The sequence below is a fragment of the Amblyomma maculatum genome, chromosome 8, assembly GCF_055883805.1.
Source record: "Amblyomma maculatum isolate TAMU_Amacu chromosome 8, ASM5588380v1, whole genome shotgun sequence".
Lineage (NCBI taxonomy): Eukaryota > Metazoa > Arthropoda > Arachnida > Ixodida > Ixodidae > Amblyomma > Amblyomma maculatum.
In genome coordinates this window covers 20217116-20236112 of record NC_139351.1, presented here as the reverse complement: position 1 = coordinate 20236112, position 18997 = coordinate 20217116, and the positions used below count along the sequence as shown (strand labels likewise).

The 18997-nt window shown below is 44.3% G+C and overlaps 1 protein-coding gene across 1 annotated transcript in view; it reads right to left on the bottom strand.

Moving 5' to 3' along the window:
• LOC146180674 (chitinase-3-like protein 1) overlaps window positions 1–18927 on the bottom strand; it is a 38007-nt gene extending 19080 nt beyond the window's left edge. The window contains exons 1-6 of the mRNA XM_084577819.1: window positions 18882–18927; window positions 18441–18464; window positions 18093–18251; window positions 12044–12261; window positions 8424–8518; window positions 7059–7170 (exon numbers count right to left, since the gene is read on the bottom strand). Of these exons, the coding sequence (XP_084433945.1) occupies window positions 7059–7170; window positions 8424–8518; window positions 12044–12261; window positions 18093–18251; window positions 18441–18464; window positions 18882–18927 (654 nt within the window). The remainder of the gene's footprint in view (window positions 1–7058; window positions 7171–8423; window positions 8519–12043; window positions 12262–18092; window positions 18252–18440; window positions 18465–18881) is intronic.
• Between the last annotated feature and the right edge of the window lie 70 nt (window positions 18928–18997).

Sequence of the window (18997 nt, the reverse complement as noted above, 5' to 3'; positions counted from 1 at the left end):
CAGTCTACACGTGACAGAAACTGGTTCCGCGTGCGCGTGCGCTTTCTAGCTTGCTTGTGCTGTACGTGAGGCCGCTGTGAAACATTTCATTGGTGTGCGCTCATGTGGGTTAGAGAATTGGTATTTTGCGCCTATCTCGTCAGTCATTTTATTTTTTCGTGAGGGAATAATCACGTCGTATACGATGTGAAAATTAAATGGATACCCTAAACGAGTCTGCGGCACGAATGTTTTTCGCTTTTTCGTGTCATCATACTGTGGATGCTTAGGTCGCCGTCGCTTGCCTCCTCCGTCTTCGTGTACTGGTTGAATTTATTTATTACATTTTGCTTTTTTCTTTCCGTAGTGATGTACTCGCTTTGGCTCCAGGCCCTGACCTAACGTCCCTGATTAGCTCTTCCCATTTTCTGATGTGAAATAAATGCGAAAACGTATTTTGCTGATGTCGTTGCACGTGAATGAACACGGGTAGCTGAAATTTGAAACTGACGTTTCTAGCGTTTGTCCAATTCGAGAAAGTGGTGGTGGGTTGCTCGTCCGCTGCTTTCAGAAAACTCGACGTACGCGATCGCCCGAGTTCGTGCTGTATGAACTACTAAGGACACGGCGTCATTATTCAATAGCGTCCGCAATAAAACGCCCCAGTTGTTGTGGTGGGAAGGCTTGAACCAGATTGCCTGCCTTAGACTGCCTGAGAGTTGTGACGCCTGAACCATCCAAGACACGGCGGCATGGTGCCGCGTGTCGATGAGTGTCAGTATAACAATGTGCGCATTTTTGTTTTCGTGGAGTTGGCTGCGGTAGCTAACTAACCGACAACTGGGACAGCCGTGTCTCTCGAACCATATGCAAAGGCGCCCGCTTGTTCGCTCCTTTAAAAGGGCGCCTCGTCTCCTCATCGGCATTCCTGCGCAACGATTAAATAACGTGAGCGATGCGATGTGACCAATCTTGAACAATAACCGCACTTATTTACGAGCCCGTCTTCACAGTTCCCGGGATAGCATCTTGCCGGAAGATGAGTAATGGGCCGAGCACGCCTCTGTTGGGCTATTTCGTTAAGGCTGCGCACAGGACTAAACAGAAGAGATTACAGTGATTAGGTATTATATATTAAGAGTAAATTCTTCACCCAGGGACAGGTGCACAGGGAACAACTTTAAAAACGCTGAAAGGTCTCCGTGTCTGTGCTCATCATAAACCTGTTAACTTCTTTCTGAATTACGGTCCTTCGCTGCTTGCGCGACCGCCGCCCTATGACCGAGTGCCTGAAGCCGACGCCTTACTCAACATCTGGCTGCCCTGTAATCTTAGCCTGTGCATGATGCCTTAATTTATAGTTGTGGTTAGCATATTTACCATATGGGCTACTCTAACAAATCCGAAGGCCTCCAAAACAGTTTTTCCCGCCAACTACAGTCGTTTTTGGATAGTTAATCTCAAGAACTACTACCAGGACATCGCTTCCGTACGCTTAATGCGGCACCACCTTTGCGCGGTCATATCGAAGGGTTGTAAACTCCAGAGCGGCGCTCCTTGCTACCCTATGTGTACGGCAGAACTTTGCATCAAATGCCCCTGCCAGTTTCGCCTTTGAAATTGCACGCGCTGCCGGTTTACAGGTGCGCAGTATGTGCAAACCTATAGTGATTAAAGGGCCGCCGCCACGCTCTCCCTTATTGCTGCGAGCAATGTATCATTCCAGTTGCTTCCCAGTTACAGCCCTACTGCATTTATATTTTACTTGCATATACAATCGTGGTACCTGCCTCGAGTTTAACTGCACAACCAGTAGACGAATGCGTTATCTGAGGCAAGCAACATGCAAGGGAGGCAAGCGCGAAGCATCCCCGCTTTTAGGCAGCCGCGACACCATTTCAAGCATAACAGAACTGCCCAGCGAAGAATATAACCGACACGCGGTGCTGTCGCCGGGTGTCTGCTTCACGCGCCGTGGTCGAGAGCAGAGGAGAGCAGCCTCTGTTGCACGGTCACGAGCGCTGCTGAATTTCGCCGCCAAGGGTGGTTGGTTGGTTGGTTGGTTTGTGGGGTTTAACGTCCCAAAGTGACTTAGGCTATGAGAGCCGCCGTAGTGGAGGACTCCGGAAATTTCGACCCCCTGGGGTTCTTTAACGTGCACTGAAATCGCACAGCACACGGGCGTCTTGCTGTTCATCTCCATCGAAAAGCTGCCGCCGAGGCCGGGATTCGATCCCGCGTCCTTGGGAACAGTACTCGAGCGCCAGGGGTGGTTGGTTGGTTGGTTCTTGGTGATTAACGTCCCAAAGCGACTCAGGCTATGAGAGACGCCGTAGTGGAGTACTCCGGAAATTTCGACCCCCTGGGGTTCTTTAACGTGCATTGACATCGCACAGCATACGGGTGTCTAGCTTTTCGCAGGGGCGGAGCGCATGGTGTAGTCGCGCAGGAGCGCAGTCCTGGCCAACACCACTTAGATTACAAGACCTGTGCAAGCTTATGTGACGTCATCGTAGTGAGATCATACTGAAGGTCAGCTTCACCCTACGCGGTTGCGTCTTTTTTCAACGCTGCTCTGGAGCTACCTCTTGAAGTTTTTAGTGCTAGCGCTGAAAAGGGTTATATTTGTGTGACCTTTGTTATCTAATATTGCCAGTCTTTTAAAGTATATGAGAAGTTCGACACAATCCACCTGGCATTTATTTCAATGGCAGAAATGAAGTTGGGAGGAAATTTTCACCTTCATTCAGAGTTACTTGAATAAACATTAAAACAGGCACAAAATTCATCTGAGAGCACATTTACTGTTAGATGGATAGATAAAGATAAGAATGGCAGGCAGAGATATTACTCAGAAGGGGGACCTTGACGACACCCAGTGTAGCTTGTCGTGAATAGGAGGTCACTTTCTCGGAAGTGCTGGTCACAAAGCTTTAACGTAAATATGAGAAAAGCTTCTTAAGCTGGGATCAGCGATTTCCATGAGTATATTAACGCAGCGAGCTGCTAACTCGGCTCTAAAACAATCATTTAATACGGCAACTATGATCATGTGGCCACTAGCGCAATAAAATTGTTTCCATAAAAGAATAATTTAGGTTGCAGAACAATTTGGTTCCGCACTCAAAACAGGGCGAATGCTACTCGATTATTAGTAGCTGTGCAGTCCAAATTGCGTGCTCGATATAGGCATGTCTACGATTTAATACAGCATGCTAAATCAAATAGTGGTGAATGCTAATAGCAGCACAAGTATTAGGAAGCAAACAAGGACGATTTCTTACCACAGTGCACTTCATCGGTAATAAGTTTTTCCACGGCAAAACCTTTGTCCACGCTGCATTTTGAGGCGCGTACGACGGAAACTGTACACTTGCGCTTTGGATGCATTGGCATAGTTAGAGCGCCAGTTTAGCGCACAACAACACCCAGAAATTGTAGATACCTTGCTCGCAAGAGTCTTTGCAGCAAATATTGGCTGAAAAACACGCGCTCGCAGGCCGAATCGTTCCAGATCGCCTTGCTTATTTATTTATTTATTTTTTATTTATTTATTCAAATACCCACGGGCTCCGATTGGAGTATTATGTGAGGGGGGTTGCATAAACGGGGTGCGAAACAGAAGCATGTAGAAGATGGTTATTTTAACATCGTTATTTTCAAACGTTAACAATATACAATGGCAAACACAAGAAAAGAGAACAAAATTTGAAAAGCACACTATAGAACACACTTCAGTAACAGCACACTTCAGAACAAAATGTTGCCTATTTTTTCTTTGAAAATAACATAATCTGAAGTGTGAACAATGTTATCAGGAAGACTATTCCAATAAATGATGGCACGGGGCAGGGCTGATGAGTTGAATGCAGTGGTTCTTCCCGAAAGGCGTTTAAAACTGAGGTGATTATGCAATCGGTGAGATGTGCGGGCCGGTTTTGTGAGAGGTATAAACAATTTTATGGAAGAGACAGATAAGTGCTATTGTTCTGCGAGATTCTAAGGATGGAAGGGATAACGACGCCTTAATGTTAGTTATACTGGAATGTCGGCAATAGTTGCGAGAAATGAAACGAGCGGCACGATTTTGTACGCGCTCTAGGGAATTAAGCAATGTTGGTGGGGTGACCAAATGGAAGATGCGTATTCAAGTTCAGGGCGAACAAATGTTTGATATGCCAACTGCCGCGTGGAAGAAGGTGCACCTCCGAGGTTACGTTTTAAAAAACCTAATGTACGGTTAGCTTTGGCAGTAATTTTTTCTATGTGGGTCTTCCATGAGAGATTTGGCAAAAAGTGCACGCCAAGGTACTTGTATGATGACGCAAGGGTGACTGGACTGTGATTAAGCCAGTAAGTGAAACGGTGAATAGTCTGTTTACGGCTAAATGTCATTAAATGGCATTTAACAGTGTTAAGGGACATTTGCCATGATGCGCACCAGTTATTAAAGCGGTGTAAATCTTCTTGAAGGACGATGTGGTCATTAGCAGAGCGGATTTTGCGATAAATGACGCAATCGTCAGCAAACAATCTGAGTGTTGAGGTGATGCTTAACGTATAGGTCATTGTTGAAAATTAGAAACAGTAAAGGGCCTATTACACTACCTTGCGGTACGCCTGATGTTACATCAATTAGAGGGGACGAATTGTTATCAACAGAAGTGAATTGTTTACGAAATGATAAAAAGTTTCTTATCCAAGAAATTGTTAATGAATCAAGGTGCAAGGATGAGAGTTTCGCGATTAAACGACAGTGTGGAACGCGGTCGAAGGCTTTAGCATAGTCGAGGAATATACAGTCGATTTGAAGATTTTCGTCCATACCGTGAAGCAGCTCATTAGTAAACTTGAGTAGTTGTGTCTCTTGCTTGTGTTATGCTTGCATTCGGCGCCGCCGATCTGTCCCCAGATCTCACTGTTGTGACGTAGGACAAGTGGAAAGGGGGACTTGCGCTGGCTTTCTCTTAGTCTAGGCGGTGTTGCTCTGGGCCAAAGCTAGCGCGTGCTCGCGCATGGGTTCGGCCAGACGCTTTCATCAGTAACATATAGGCCTGATTGCTGATTGCGTCCTTCTTTGATTCCGCCATATCTTTTCGTAAGGAAACCCGGGAACCAGTGCTGGGCAAGATACTTCAAAAAAGTATCTTCGATACCGATACTCAATACCCTGAAAAATTGTATTTTCGATGCCGATAGAGGATACAGAACTGAAATCGGGTTTCGATACGGATACTCGGTACTGTATCGTAGATACTTCGATATCTCACTGAAATTCCAGCATAATAAAGGTGATAATACGATTAGCGACATCAGAAAACTGTACCGTGTTTTCTAGAACCTTTACAGCACTCCTATAGCGTAGTTTTTATGAAAGGGCTTAAACGAATACGCCAGCACGTAGTTATTGAAGCTCCTCTGTTTACTAGCTGTCCTTGCCAGAAGTTCATACTGAATTGAAGCCATGGTTGCAATGAAGCGATTGCTTCCACAACAAACCTAGCGAAATATTTCTTTAAAAGAATGCTGTTCATGCGAACCGACCTATGAGCACTCGGCTATGCATTAAATACATTTGAATTTTTTTTGTTTATTTTTTCGCTTTTCATATCATACGACACGTTACTTACCCGGTGGCTTCTGCGTAAATTTCCGTGCTAAAACGTTCAGCCCGACTGCGTTTGGAGAACTGAGTTATATTGCCATTAGTGCGATAAAAACCTTTGAAGCTCTGCATATTGTTAAAGGTAGAGGGAAAACAAGAGGAGAAGAGCCAGGGAAGAGCACAATGTGGGCGTGCTAAAAGTGACAAAAATGAGAAAAGCCTCTCTACATACGCATCATGAGCTCACTGCAATGTTGTATTAGATGAAGATGCTTTTTTATTAGCGTGTAAGAGTGAACCATAGCCGCGTTGACACAAGCATCCTGGAGGTCATTAGGAAACTCGATGTTCACTACCGTCCTGGAGAACTACGGCTGGTTGTGGATAAAAAATGGAAGTGCTTTTTAACAGAAAGTGGCTAATATGGTGTCAATCAATTCGCATATTTGAAAACGTACAATTTTTTTAAAGATAGAAATACCTTTACAAGATTTATTCAAGCTTTGCTTAAACATTTTTTTCAAAACAAAATGTTTGACAACGTATAGTTTCTTTTTTGAACTGTGCTGGAAATTTTCATTCATAGCTTTTATGTCATCTATATCAAAAACCCTTAGACGTAATATCTTTTCCAGAAAAACAGTCCAGCGGAAGCCTCATCCCTGTTCAGTTACAAAGAATGGATTTGTTTGCAGTCAAACGCAGTGAACAAGAAGAAAGGCGGTTAGCCGACAGCATCGTGGCGGACTGAGGCCTTAGAAGATTATGTTCTTGCCGCCATGTAGAGCTGGCACGCTGAGCCCAGGGGCTTGGGGAAGGGTCGCGCAAAAGTTACTGCGTCCGGCAGCACACTCAGGACGCTGCTTGACGAGAACCAGTGCCGCAAAGACGAACGGACGAACCGACGGAAGGGGGGTGGGGGATTATGGCAGAGGGTGGAAAAAGCGGGTACAGCAGTGTGCGTGACCCCTACTGCATGTTCGCCTTGTGTTTCCGCTTTGTCCGTATCTTTCTGCGTGTCTGTTAACGGCTTAGCATATTCGTGTGACGCACTCGGTGCTCAAATGTAAAGCACCTCGCGAGCACCTACTCACCATTGCCACCTTCAGGTTTAAAGAAAGGGAATCTGCAAATATTGTTAACATTGAGCGCCGGACCATAAGTAGGGAACTCACGCGGTACAACAAGCCGAGCTGCCTCAGGGCCTGTACTGCCGTCCGAGAGAGTGCCGTCAACCAAAACTCTCACAGCGGTTTCAATATTTGAAGTTTTTTTTAGCATCGAGTATCTTCAAAATACACGATACTTTAAAAATATATTTTCGATACCGATACTCCGATACTTTCATTTTCAACATACGATACTAGTACCGGTACACAAAATGTATCTAAAGATAGATTTAGTGGCAGCAGTTTAAACTGCCGAGCTTAAGGGCACTGATTTATATACTGCAGAAAAGTAGTGGTGCACCTACCAGAAACTGTGCGGAGGTGCTATTGTCGTACTCTTTGTACGGGTTGGTGAGCGTGGTGCGCTCATCCGTGTGTCTCACGTAGCTGGTCTTGAAGCTCGCAAAGTCCACCAACCTGCACGCAAGCAATACACGATATTGCTAGCAACGTCCTATTTATGCGTTCTTTGCATGAACCCGCTTGACATCGAAACTTTGCTTTTATATTGAAAACAGTAGTTGCCACAATCGATCCAGCAAAAATGAGCAGAAAATGGCAATCGAACAACAATAACGGCAGAAAATAAAGACAAATCAGCGGGAAATGCTAAAAGGAAAGGTTAACAGCGCCACAAAAAGACACTCACAAATAGGCACAAATAGACGCACAGCACAGGCGCTGACACTCCAACTTCTTTCTCGAAACACCACCACATACAAACTTCTTGAACAACCAAATGCTCTAACAGAGTCAGCAACATATGCATAGCAATTTAGGCCCACCCTACCTTACCAAAATTCAAATGTCGACTAACTGAGTATTTGGTTATTCAAGAAGAATTTTTTATGTGCTGATGTTTCGAGAAAGAAGTTGGAGTGTCAGTGCCTGTCCTGTGCGTCTATTTGTGCCTATTTGTGAGTGTCTTTTTGTTAAGCTGTTACTCTGTCCTTTTATGCACAATTCACCAACTAACCCAGCAGTCAATTTTAATTGGAAAATCCTAATTTTTCTGCACTGATCTTCCGCACAATAGACGGCTTCTGATTACGTGTCAGAAAATAGGTTCCCTCTCACTCCTTGCCTATTCTGTACTTCCAGCCACAGTGTGTCCCAAGCTGTATTGGATGCAGTATAAAAGCGATAAAGTTCAATTCTTAGTTTTTCGCCACAAGACGTGATAAGCTGAGCAATAGCGCATCAAAAAAAAAAAAAAAAAAACGTTAAGTAATGCTTTCTTTTCGCATTAGCGTATATGTATTGCGTACTGCATTTGAGATACCAAGAAATACAGCATTCATTGTAGTGACGTAAACATTGCCCGCAAGGTGTTCGGGAGGGAGCGTCCGCAGCCTCGTCGCCCTTTCACAGCTTGTTTATATGTTCATAGAATTTCTCAGCCTTCTTCGAAAAATTGATCTTAGGAGTCGTTTGCTTCTGTAGCAGTTCAGTGCAGCTTAGATTCATATGTTTCTTTACACTGAATAAGCAGAGCAGCTTCATCCGCTGAAACTAAGTAAAAAAAATCAAGAACCTAAATATAGTTTTTACTTGTATCCGTCTTTTCTCTGACAGTTGTTCCTGCTTTGACAAATGCTGCAACGGCGGTATCAGTAGAGAATAACTAGAGAGGCTTTACCCATGCGAAAGGCATTCGTGTTATTTCGTACTTAAGAATCTTCAGCAGATCGCTCTCCACGGCCTTCTGCGTGCGGTCGATGCCGATGGTGAGCAGATACCGCCGTTTGAACGAGTCACGGAGGGCCTGCAGAACAAAATGCAAAACTAAACCAATAGAAACTAAGCTTCAAACTCTTAACCCTTCTCGCCCAATGATAGAACGTGCTTTTATTTATGACACTAGTACAGTATATAAATGAAACCGCATGAAAACAATGCCTCAAATGAGGCATACTAAAGTAATTTACTTTTTGAGATGGTGTTAAAGCGAGAAATCAGTTCCGTAATGATTTTACATAACAGATAACATTACACAGACGAAAGTGGGAATTTCAGATCGGACCGGCGACGTGTTTGTAGCGAATAAATCAAGCAAATCATCTCACATTATTCAACTCAGTTATATTTCATTATTTGTACTACCATTGATCTAACACCATTCGATCCAACTTGCATTGAGAAACTCATGCTTTTTTTGTGCAAAATTAAATTATAATGCACCGCATACACTCATGACGTGTTTGAACTAAAGATTTATTAGCCAGTGGTAGGTACTGCTCCCAAAGATTATCCAAACCAACATTTTAACCGCGGTCTGCTGGCCTTTAGAAGATTCGAGTCAATCTACTCCTGGCCCCGCTCTCTCGTCAAACCCTTGAGATGCCCTTCCATCGTGTGCCCACTGGCATTTACTGCTGACGACGTGAAAATGGCGACATCGCTGATGGCTTTTTCGATCAATAATGCTAGTGAAGATTTCACTTTGACAGCTTGGCCTAACGTTATAGTACTCAGTAGGGCAATGTTCGAGAGCAGCAGTTGAGGTATTCGAATCATATTGCTACGCGTTACGTCATTACTCGCGCGATCCCGACTAGCTGCGCTACAGACGTCGCTGCTTACCTCCTCCACGAAGTGATACTACAACACGGTGCCCCTCGTTGACTACTCACGGATCGTGGTCACTGCTTCCTCTCCAGAGTGGTTGACGAGCTACTTCGTGTGCACCGTCCGCCACAAATTTACCACCGCCTATCATCCTCAGACCAACGGCCTCACAGAACGCCTCAATCGTACGCTCACAGATATGTTATCAATGTATGTCTCCGGCGACCATCGGGTTTGGGACATTATACTACTTTTTGTAACATTCGCCCACAACTCTTCTCGGCATGATGCCACTGCCTACTCTCCCTTTTATCTGCTTTTTGGACGACACCCATTCCTCCCCTTTGATACATAGCTACCCGCTACTAACGCAGCCACTAGTACTTACGCTCGTGATGCCATCTCCCGCGCTAATGATGCTCGCCGCATTGCTCGAGACAGACGATTGGCCTCCCAAGCCTCCCAGCAATCCTGTTATAACAGTCGCCACCGCGATTTGCACTACGCTCCAGGCTCTCTCGTTCTGCTCTGGCTCCCATCCCGCAAGGTGGGCTTATGCGAAAAACTTCTACCACGCTACACAGGTCCCTACCGAATCTTGCACCGAGTCACCGATGTCACATATGAAATCGAACCTCTGAACACGAAGTCGTCTGCACCACGAGCTTCGGACATTGTGCATGTGACACGACTCAAGCCATATTATTCATGCCCGGCTTCGTTTACTTAGAACACACTGGGACTGTGCTTCCGCTGTCCCATGCTGGCATTCAGAAAGTGAAGAACGAAGTGTCTGGTTGGGTGAACGAAGACGACGTTGAGGGTTGAGTTGAGCCGTTAAGCAGTGCCCATCGATTCCGGAGTTGTGTTGCCCATTGGTGCGTGATTTCCACTCGTAACGATATGCGACAGCGTAGAGAACACGCAGTGCGGAATCGCGGATGTGTAGGGCCTCAGCCTCGCCGGAGTGTTTTCTGCACTAGTGGCGTGTTATTCGATAGATGCCTTTCTTCCCATTTGGCTGCAATGGGCTCCCAGTTATCTACTACTAACCTCACCGTCAGAGCGCGGATGGTGTACACTGTGCTAGTATATAAGCATGCAGTGCTTTTTTTTTATTTACGCAGGCAAGCTTGGTCAGACTGTTATCGAAGCAAACACTTCTGCTGGAGAGTTTTGTATGCTAATGGCCGCAGTTAAGACTTAAAGGGACAGAACACTGGAATTTAGGTTTCCAATTTGTTTTGGCGCAATGGAAGGGTTGATGTCTAAAACGTTCGATTTCGTAGCAGTTTTGGTAGAAACGCTCTAGAAAAGTTTTACCGAGAATTTTTAGATCAGTGCATGCGCCCGTTTTTATGTAATTCGATGCTGAAAACCATGAGCAGCGACCGCAATGACGACTGGTGGTCGACCAAAAAGACATACCGAAAACAAATATAAATTTCACTCCCTTGACAGTAATTCGACACTTTTTTGCTTAGAGTACCGTCCTTTTCACATTGAAAGCTCTTACGGCACAATAACGCACGCCTCGTCGAAGAAAGTTTTTGTGGGCACTATCATCGTTTCATTCACAGAATTTCAAACACTGTGGTGCCATCTAGTGACAAATCCTGAAAACATTCCTCTCGCGGTGCGAAAGTAGGGCTGGTTTTTATTTAAGGACGCAGTGTAGAGAGCGCAAAAAATAATAAATAATGACAAGCACTTCTAGAAAAAAAGACAGCGGTGTGGACTTACTGCAATCAGCGATATTTTGCTGATATGTCGTCACGGGGGGTACTACACCGAAAGTAATAGGGTTTCTCTGCTAGATAGCGCCTCAGTTGTTTTATGCTATTTTCAATGGCAAATTAAAATGGTAAAGCCTCTTTTCTTTGATATTTTAGTACTCGATCTGTACTAAATGAGGCAAGGTCTTTTCGTCTCCACCATTTCCTCATGACACATTTTGGCCAATGTTCTGTCCCTAATGCTAATGGCCGCTCTTCAGATTTAAGCATAGTGACGCGTAAAAAGAATTAGCATAGATGACTGATGAATGGAGCGGCCATAAAGAGAAATACTAATTTTTTGTTCACCGCTGGCTGTAATCTGCTGAACCATAATCTAGGTCCCGGTTGAGGATTATGACTGGCCTGATCCTGTTGTTCACGACGCCTTCATGGCCCGCAACGCAATAAATTCCAATCCCTTGCTCCGGTGGATGGTGACATCTGCTTTTTTTTTTTTTTTTTTGCTCACCACTGTATCGTCCATTGCCAGAACCAAACTATACAAGAAGAGACAGATACTGTACTTCTGCTGTTTTCCGTTTGGAGGCGCCCGCAATGTTTCAATTAGATCATCTTATTCGAAACTTGTCAGTTAAACATTAAGCAGGTGTTTAGGAAGTGAGAGGAAATCTCGGTGGTAGAACTCTACCGTCTAACATTGTTTTCCTTGCTTTTGTCTCGTATTAGGGAAGAAACGTCGAGAACACTAAACCTTTGTAAAATACAGGAATGGCAGACGCTTCACTTGCTAATTTGGTAAGCGATTGGTCAAACATTTGTTTAAATAACCAATTTTTTCTACCATGAACCGATAAATATGAGCCAATAATACTTAGAGAGCAAGTTGCATCGTTTTATTCGGATGCAGCCTTCCATAACCGAACATTGCTAAACGGAGCTGACAATTTCCGCTCTAAAATAAAGTGTCTTGAGGTGTGAGGTACCGTGATGATGTGGGTAATGTTCTGGACGTTTCTGGGCAGCAGATCGAGCCCGGCCAAGTGCAGCCCGTCGACGCCACTGCGTTCGAGCCATACGCGGGCGTCGGAGGCGAGCTTCTGCGCAGGCCAGCCGGTGTGGAGCATCGCCTTCAGCTCCACCGAAAGCAGGAGGCGCACGTCGCCCGCCGTCTCACGCACATGCAGGAACTTCTTGAACGCGCCTGCGCAGGGAGTGCAGCGTAGCCATGGTTACAAATCTCGTCTCTCGACTTTTTGGCAATGAATTTAAAGCCACACACGGAATAACTGAGACAGGAGCCCCGACTGGGGCGCACTGCAATCCACTCCAAAGGCCCATAATGCCGCATTGGCATTTCTCGCTACTCTATCCCTCTATTCCCTTCTCTCGGCGACACGCTATCGCACGGGATATTCCTATTTTACTTCAAAACGAAATGCGCTGGCAATATTTAAAATAGATTTGTAGCCTGCGACACAGGAAGATATATTAATTGATTTGTGCACATACCAGCCTGAGAAGTCTTTGTTAGGCTGTGTGAGGCCGCTTGAGACCACTAGTAGGGAAAGCGGAAAGGAAGGAATGAAGTCATTAAGCCACTCTAAATTGGGATCGTTCCAGGCAAATGCGTGTTTTCTTAGCCTGACCCAGGGAATGGGCGCAAAAAAAAAATGTACGGAAAATTCTTCGGTCACCGTAACAGTGGTGCGGGCAGGAAGTTAATTGCTTCCTCCTCGCCAGTTATGCGCCGCCAAAGGTGTTCTGTCGCACGCTGTCCCCTTTCACTACCCTCCCGCCTGCGTGGGTTGCTTGCGTTAGCATGGCCCGGAACAAAGCTGGGGTGGAGTTATTTCTATATGAGCAAAAAATGCTTGGCTTGGCTGAAGTATACTACTAATTCATAAAGCTGTTTGAAAGTTAAAATTAAAAAAAAATAGAGCCACATTTGGTGCCTGGAGAATTTAAAGACAGTTTTGCTTGCCCATATCCGACATTTTTTAAAAATATTTTCTGTCTTAACTTCGACATCTTGATAAGCTGGAAGATGTGCAAGCTGTTTGTATGTCACCGCCATAAACTTGGTAGTTAATGGACATTTTATAATGAAACTCGTGCTTAAAATACATCTTTGAAGTGCACCCTTCTCCTGAATGAAGTTTCATGAGAGGATTGAACGCAAGCTAAGTTGAAATGAAAGTCTTCCATGAAGTTAAATATCTTTCCACGAACATCTAGTTGTGCCCAATCTTGCATACGAATGCAGAGTTTCCACATATGAAAGATAACTGAACAAGCGTTAGGGGAAAACCTCAATTCCAAGCAAAGCCAATGTCTCGACAAGGCGACTTTGTTTCTTCCGCGCAGAGAGATTTTTACTGACAGGGTTGTCATACAGTATACAGCTTCAGTTGCATATAAATTTAAATGAAACTAATTATTTAATCTCCAGTCAGGATATAAATCTCTAAAGGTTGGAAAATACAAGAAGGGATTTCTAATACTTAAATTTAGAACATTGCTAAAAGGCATAAAAACGTCGACTGAAAATTACAGTACCTTAAATATATTTCCTCTGCACCAAAAAGTCTGGAATGAGATGACGTATTGCAAGGGTAGTACAATTCATTGCAATTGTGCGCCCCTTTCCTAAAACATAAGCCTCGTGGTGTTTTAAAACCCTTCTTACGCTTCTCAGTTTAGTTCCCCTGTAGTGAGGAAAACGATGCAGTGATAGCTTTGTGTGGGTAGTGAGGGACGAAGAGGTATAGGCGGATAGTGAGCGCTCGGTTGGACACACTGCGCTTAGCGCTCAGACCATCGGCCACAGTAAGCAACCCTTTTACAAACCCTTCAATTCATTTCTTCTCATATAATGTCCTGCTTAGAAGGTATTGCTTACTCTTATCCGTTATTACCTTTTTTTTTTAATGCGAAAGCCTTTTTAGGCTCATTGTAAATATCTCGCGTCTGCGAGATTTGTCCGCACGATTCCCCGAGATTTGCTCGCAAGAGGCTACAGCGAAATTCTGCGAGATACCGCGAGATGTGTCAGTGAGACGTCATAATAGGTCTTGATGGCGACATAATTTCCCCTTTCTTGAAGCTAGGCCTTCATTCACGTATGTCGATGAGAAGAGTTTCGAGACACCGATATCGCTGACGACGAATCCAAAGAAAAAATTAAAGCAAAAGTTCAATCCTGCTATTTATTATTCGTCCATCCTTCATTTTGTCTAACATTCTTAGCCTTAATTTGCTCGTACTTCCCCACTTCCGGGAAGCTGTTTTTAAGTATTCAAACCAATTCCGGAAAGCTCTTGGCAAGTATTTTGCTGCAGCTCTGTTCGTATTAGGTCTCTTTGGAATGCCTTTTCCCTTCCAAGAGACAAGTGTAAGCATCAAACCTGGATCAGATACCGATTCATCATTGACCACGGATTGTACTTTCCCTTCTCCTGCCTCCTCTTTGATTTTTTAGGTGACAGAAGCATACCGGTTCCAGTTTCATAGAATTTCATAGCGAATGAGACGTTCTTTCATTACTTAACCTGCTCATCTATCTCCAAATCCCTCCCTTCCTCGCTTTCTTTATACGAAAAAAGAGCACATAAATCCAGCCAGAGATGACCGCTCTTTCCTGACAAAAACAAGCACCTCTTAAATAAACAGTGGCTTGGCTTGCGAACTGAGGCTGTCTAGTTATATATTCGAGCCATCGTTTTCCTCTCATATTTTCAGTCTTCAGATATAAGGTAGAAAGCTTTTTTGCATTTCAGAAAAGACGAGCTGGGAAACTGTCGACCACGTATTGTTTTTTTTTTTTTTTTTAGCTAGACTGGTGAACTTCAAAACTCTCGCGGGATTCCTGTGTAAATATCAGTCGAATATTCCGGAGCCTTTCGAAGGATTTGGCGAGGCAGACTGTGCGCGTTGTTTGTGTATTACTACAGCTAGTTGCCAGCTTTCCATGTTTGAGAACAGGTACAATTATAGATTTTTACAAGCCTCCAATATTTTTTCTGTCATCTGTATTTTAATAAAGACTTTAAGAAGAGCTGTTCAGCATGTTTGCAATGATGCGCTGCCAGCCAGTAATAGATCTCATGAGGTCCACGCGTACTCTGTTTACCGCGGACAGTACTCTATTGAGAAAAACTTCTAGCTGGCCGACTTTGTAAATAAAGCAATCGGCCGTTAGGTGCAGCTTCCAATGACGCTGTCCTTTTCAGAATAACTTTTGTTCGATGCGTTGAAGTGATTAGTTCGAGTAAATGGTCGCTATCAAAGGGATTATATAAAATATCTCATATCAAACTGCTGTCGCTTGAGGGTGAATTTAAATCGGTCATTTTCCATGAGCTCGGTGAGATGTACGTAGGTTACCAGTGTTAAGCAAACCAAGATTTTTTACTTAATATAAAATTCTCGATTCCTTTGCCTCGACTGTCCCTTTTCTAACTTGCGCAGAATTAGAATTGGCATTAAACTCTCCCACTATAAAGAACTGCTCCAGCAGCAGGATTAGAAGATCTAAATAATGTGCTGTAACTATAATGCGCAGTCGAGATGTATTGAACAACTTTATTGATCTGAATATACAATATATGGCGGCTGCCACCTCTCCTAATTTAGATTTGAATTGATGTTCCAAGTTTCGGATACAGTTTTAAACTATGATCATACCCCCCTGGAGAGCGTGCTCGCTGCTCTCGGTCACGGCGAAAGATTTGCTGTTCTTACGATGTTCGTTAGGTTGTGACGGTGTTCATCTTCTACAAACATAAAGCAACAAGTGAGTGCATTGCTAATATGTCTTTCTTTAACATTACTTAGCTTACTGGGGTGTCCCCAAAATTCCATTGTATTTCTGTTTTCCAAACAGGGCAGGTGCCAGAATATACAGAGCGGCTGCCCTCAGAGTTTATACAAAGGTGAGGTTAGACATCAGTTATCTCGGGAGAAGTACATTTGGATCAAGTTATTCGGCTTCGAAAGCACCGTGCGCCATAGCCATACTTCTGACAGTTGAAACAGTGTAGTGGGTCCGCGGGTAAGGGGTATGCGGTCGGAAGCTCATTCTTGTGTACCCTAATTCCACAGGGCTATAGGGAGCATGCTCGATACGAAGGTAAGGACCAGGCGCTAAGTTTTTATTTCTTTGCTGTCCCTGCATATCTTGATTAGGTAAACATTGGTCAAATTATGCTATTTTAGCCCGTTAAAAAGATCTTCGATTAGTACTTTAGGCCATTATCAGAAATGACATCACGAACAGTGTTTAGTAATCTGAGGGGTCTAATGATAACGACAATGACGAAATGCCCCGATTCCAGATAGTTATTTTTTTGCATTCGCTGCGGTAAAGCAATATACAAAGAGGTCTCTATTACTAGCTGGCTTCTTCATAATTTACCATTGCCCTATAGTGTCAGCTACCACCTAAGATCTTTGAGCCAATGAACGGCGAGATTTGTCCCGAGTTTTTCAGCAAGTTGACCAGTGATCACGTGGATGCTTGGAAACGTGTTTTTATCTTTGAAAAGGTACAGCGCAGGGAATCAGGAGTGCACCCATATCAAATCAGCACGATTTGTTGAAAGTTCAGAGCAAGCCAGCAGAAAGATATGTTCTTGAGTGGTAGACAACCACCACTAGGCCCAACATGGGGAGAAACATGAACTTGCAAGAAAGTCCTGCTGGCTTCAGCCATATCCTGACTGTAACCGAAATGGTGTAAAGCAAGGTGGTCATCCATAGGTCACCCCTCGCCGCAAGGAAAAACGGGAACAATTAAGAAAGGAATAGGAGAGGAAAGTGAAAGGCCAAGGGGAGGGCAGGAAAATGTGACTGTATTGAGACGCGCGGTATTGAGGCAATAACGCAGTTACCAAACTTCAAACGTCAAAGACTCTCTATTCGCTCCGTGTATTGAGACATAATTTTAAGGTTATTTACCTTGGAATCCTAGTTACCTTTAGCTTTACTGTCTGAGCCCGTAAATATAGTATATGAGTGGACCAAATCTTCAGTCCAAACAACTGTTGAAGCAGAGTGATGCGTAGTGAACAACCACTCCACATAACTGAGTGACGGGAAGGCACCTGACTGAGGGCTGCACTAAATTTCACGTTGCTTTACACACGTATACGATTTCCTCTGCTAATGACAAAGGCACAGTTGGATCTCTCATCACGAAGATTGTCGTCGCAGCGTGGGCAGTGAGAAAAGTATGTCATTCAAGGTCAAAAGTTCTGGAGTCAAACATTTTTCTCGTCAGCAGTAAAATGGAGCCTTCAAGCCATTATTAAAGGTCAAATGGCACTTAAAATGCTAGGCAATGATTTGTTATCACAGCAAGAAACAGTCGCATAGCATTTCATGGCCCCATAGTCTTTACTGACGCCAAGAAGGCTTCGCTTTGCGGCTGAAATAGAAAACCCGTTGGCTTCTGTACTTTGGACCAAGAATTAACGTACTCTACTCAGTGCCCTGTGTGCCACATCGTAGCATGGATTTCCTTTTCGTCTGAATAGTGTACGAGTGTTGTGACCTCACACTGATGTTGCCAAATGCGGCCGTCAATTGTTCAGTAAGATGGAGAATCTTTTCTGCGCTTTCGCCCTAGAAAACCTAACTCGTACACTCATTTGCAGCACTTCAATTGTTTCATCGAAACTTCAGCTGTATAATTTTGCTGCTGAAGTTCGTTCTGCACCTCAAGACAAGCTCCGAGCCTTGATGTAAAAAAAGGCCACAATGTCCTCGTAGACTCTGTTGACAAATATAATGCCGCAGAAATTAATGGTTGTCATAGTAGACAGCTACCTGATGATGTTATAGCTGCAACCTTAACTGACATAGGAACACACATGGTCCAGGTACTGTTTAGGAGTAGGTGTTCTTATTGGAACCAAGAATTAGATGATGCTTCATATATAACTACAACATTTTTGCCCCTATACAGGAGGACGTTGCAGAGTTTCAGAACAAATGCAGGCCGTAGGTAATGTTGCATGAAATGATCGCGGGCACCTGGGTCGTAGTTGTAGAGCACGTCATTGCCGCGTGGCGAGTGCGGCTCCGGCCGGCTGGGCACGCTGGCGTAGATGAAGTGAGAGCACACGCCATACGGGTAGATACCCGCCCGGTACCGCGGAGAGAACCGGCACAGCAGGTTGGCGTTGGACGACGCTGCTGGAACGTTATCGCGCGGATATTGAAAGGATACGTGATGAATTTTAAAACAACTCTGAGGCAACATTTGCAGGGTGTACACTCAATAAATATGCATTGTACTCCCTAGTCAAACGAGTAATAATTGGTATCAAACCTATTTTTAAATTATACCCACTTGTGAGGCACCATTAGGTGTACACTTGCCTGAGTACTTGCTCGGCGCGTTCTCTGTACACGAGAAAAAGAAGAAAGCGATAGTTTTATTCGCACTTTAATGAAACATGCGCTTACAGGTAGTAACAGACTATATCTGTGAGCATTCCCGAAATGCGGCAACATAACCGACAGTTCAGCGAGCTCTAGGGAGGGTACCAATGTAACTCTGTAGAAGCCGACGTGCAATAATGAGCAATCACGTGACTGTAACGCCCTCGCTCAAGCCAATTTGGTGTCCATTCGTGCGACTAAAGGACGCAGTGTTAGTTATCTCGCTCTGAAAACGGAACGAAAAATCTTAAAATCTTGACTACTCGTCTGACTTGATGCTCGACCTGTGTATTCTGTATAGAGTGACCTTATATCAAAGCTCTCTGTTCCCCGTGCAGCCAGCGCTCTCTTCAGACGTCTGTTTTGACGTTTACTTACGTTTGTCGCTGGCACTGTCCTCGAAGGCCTTCCTTATCGCCGCCATGCTTTCTTCCTGGGCGTCTGCGAGTTAATGAATGTTAATGAATTTGATGAATGTTAAAGTGTGTAATGAA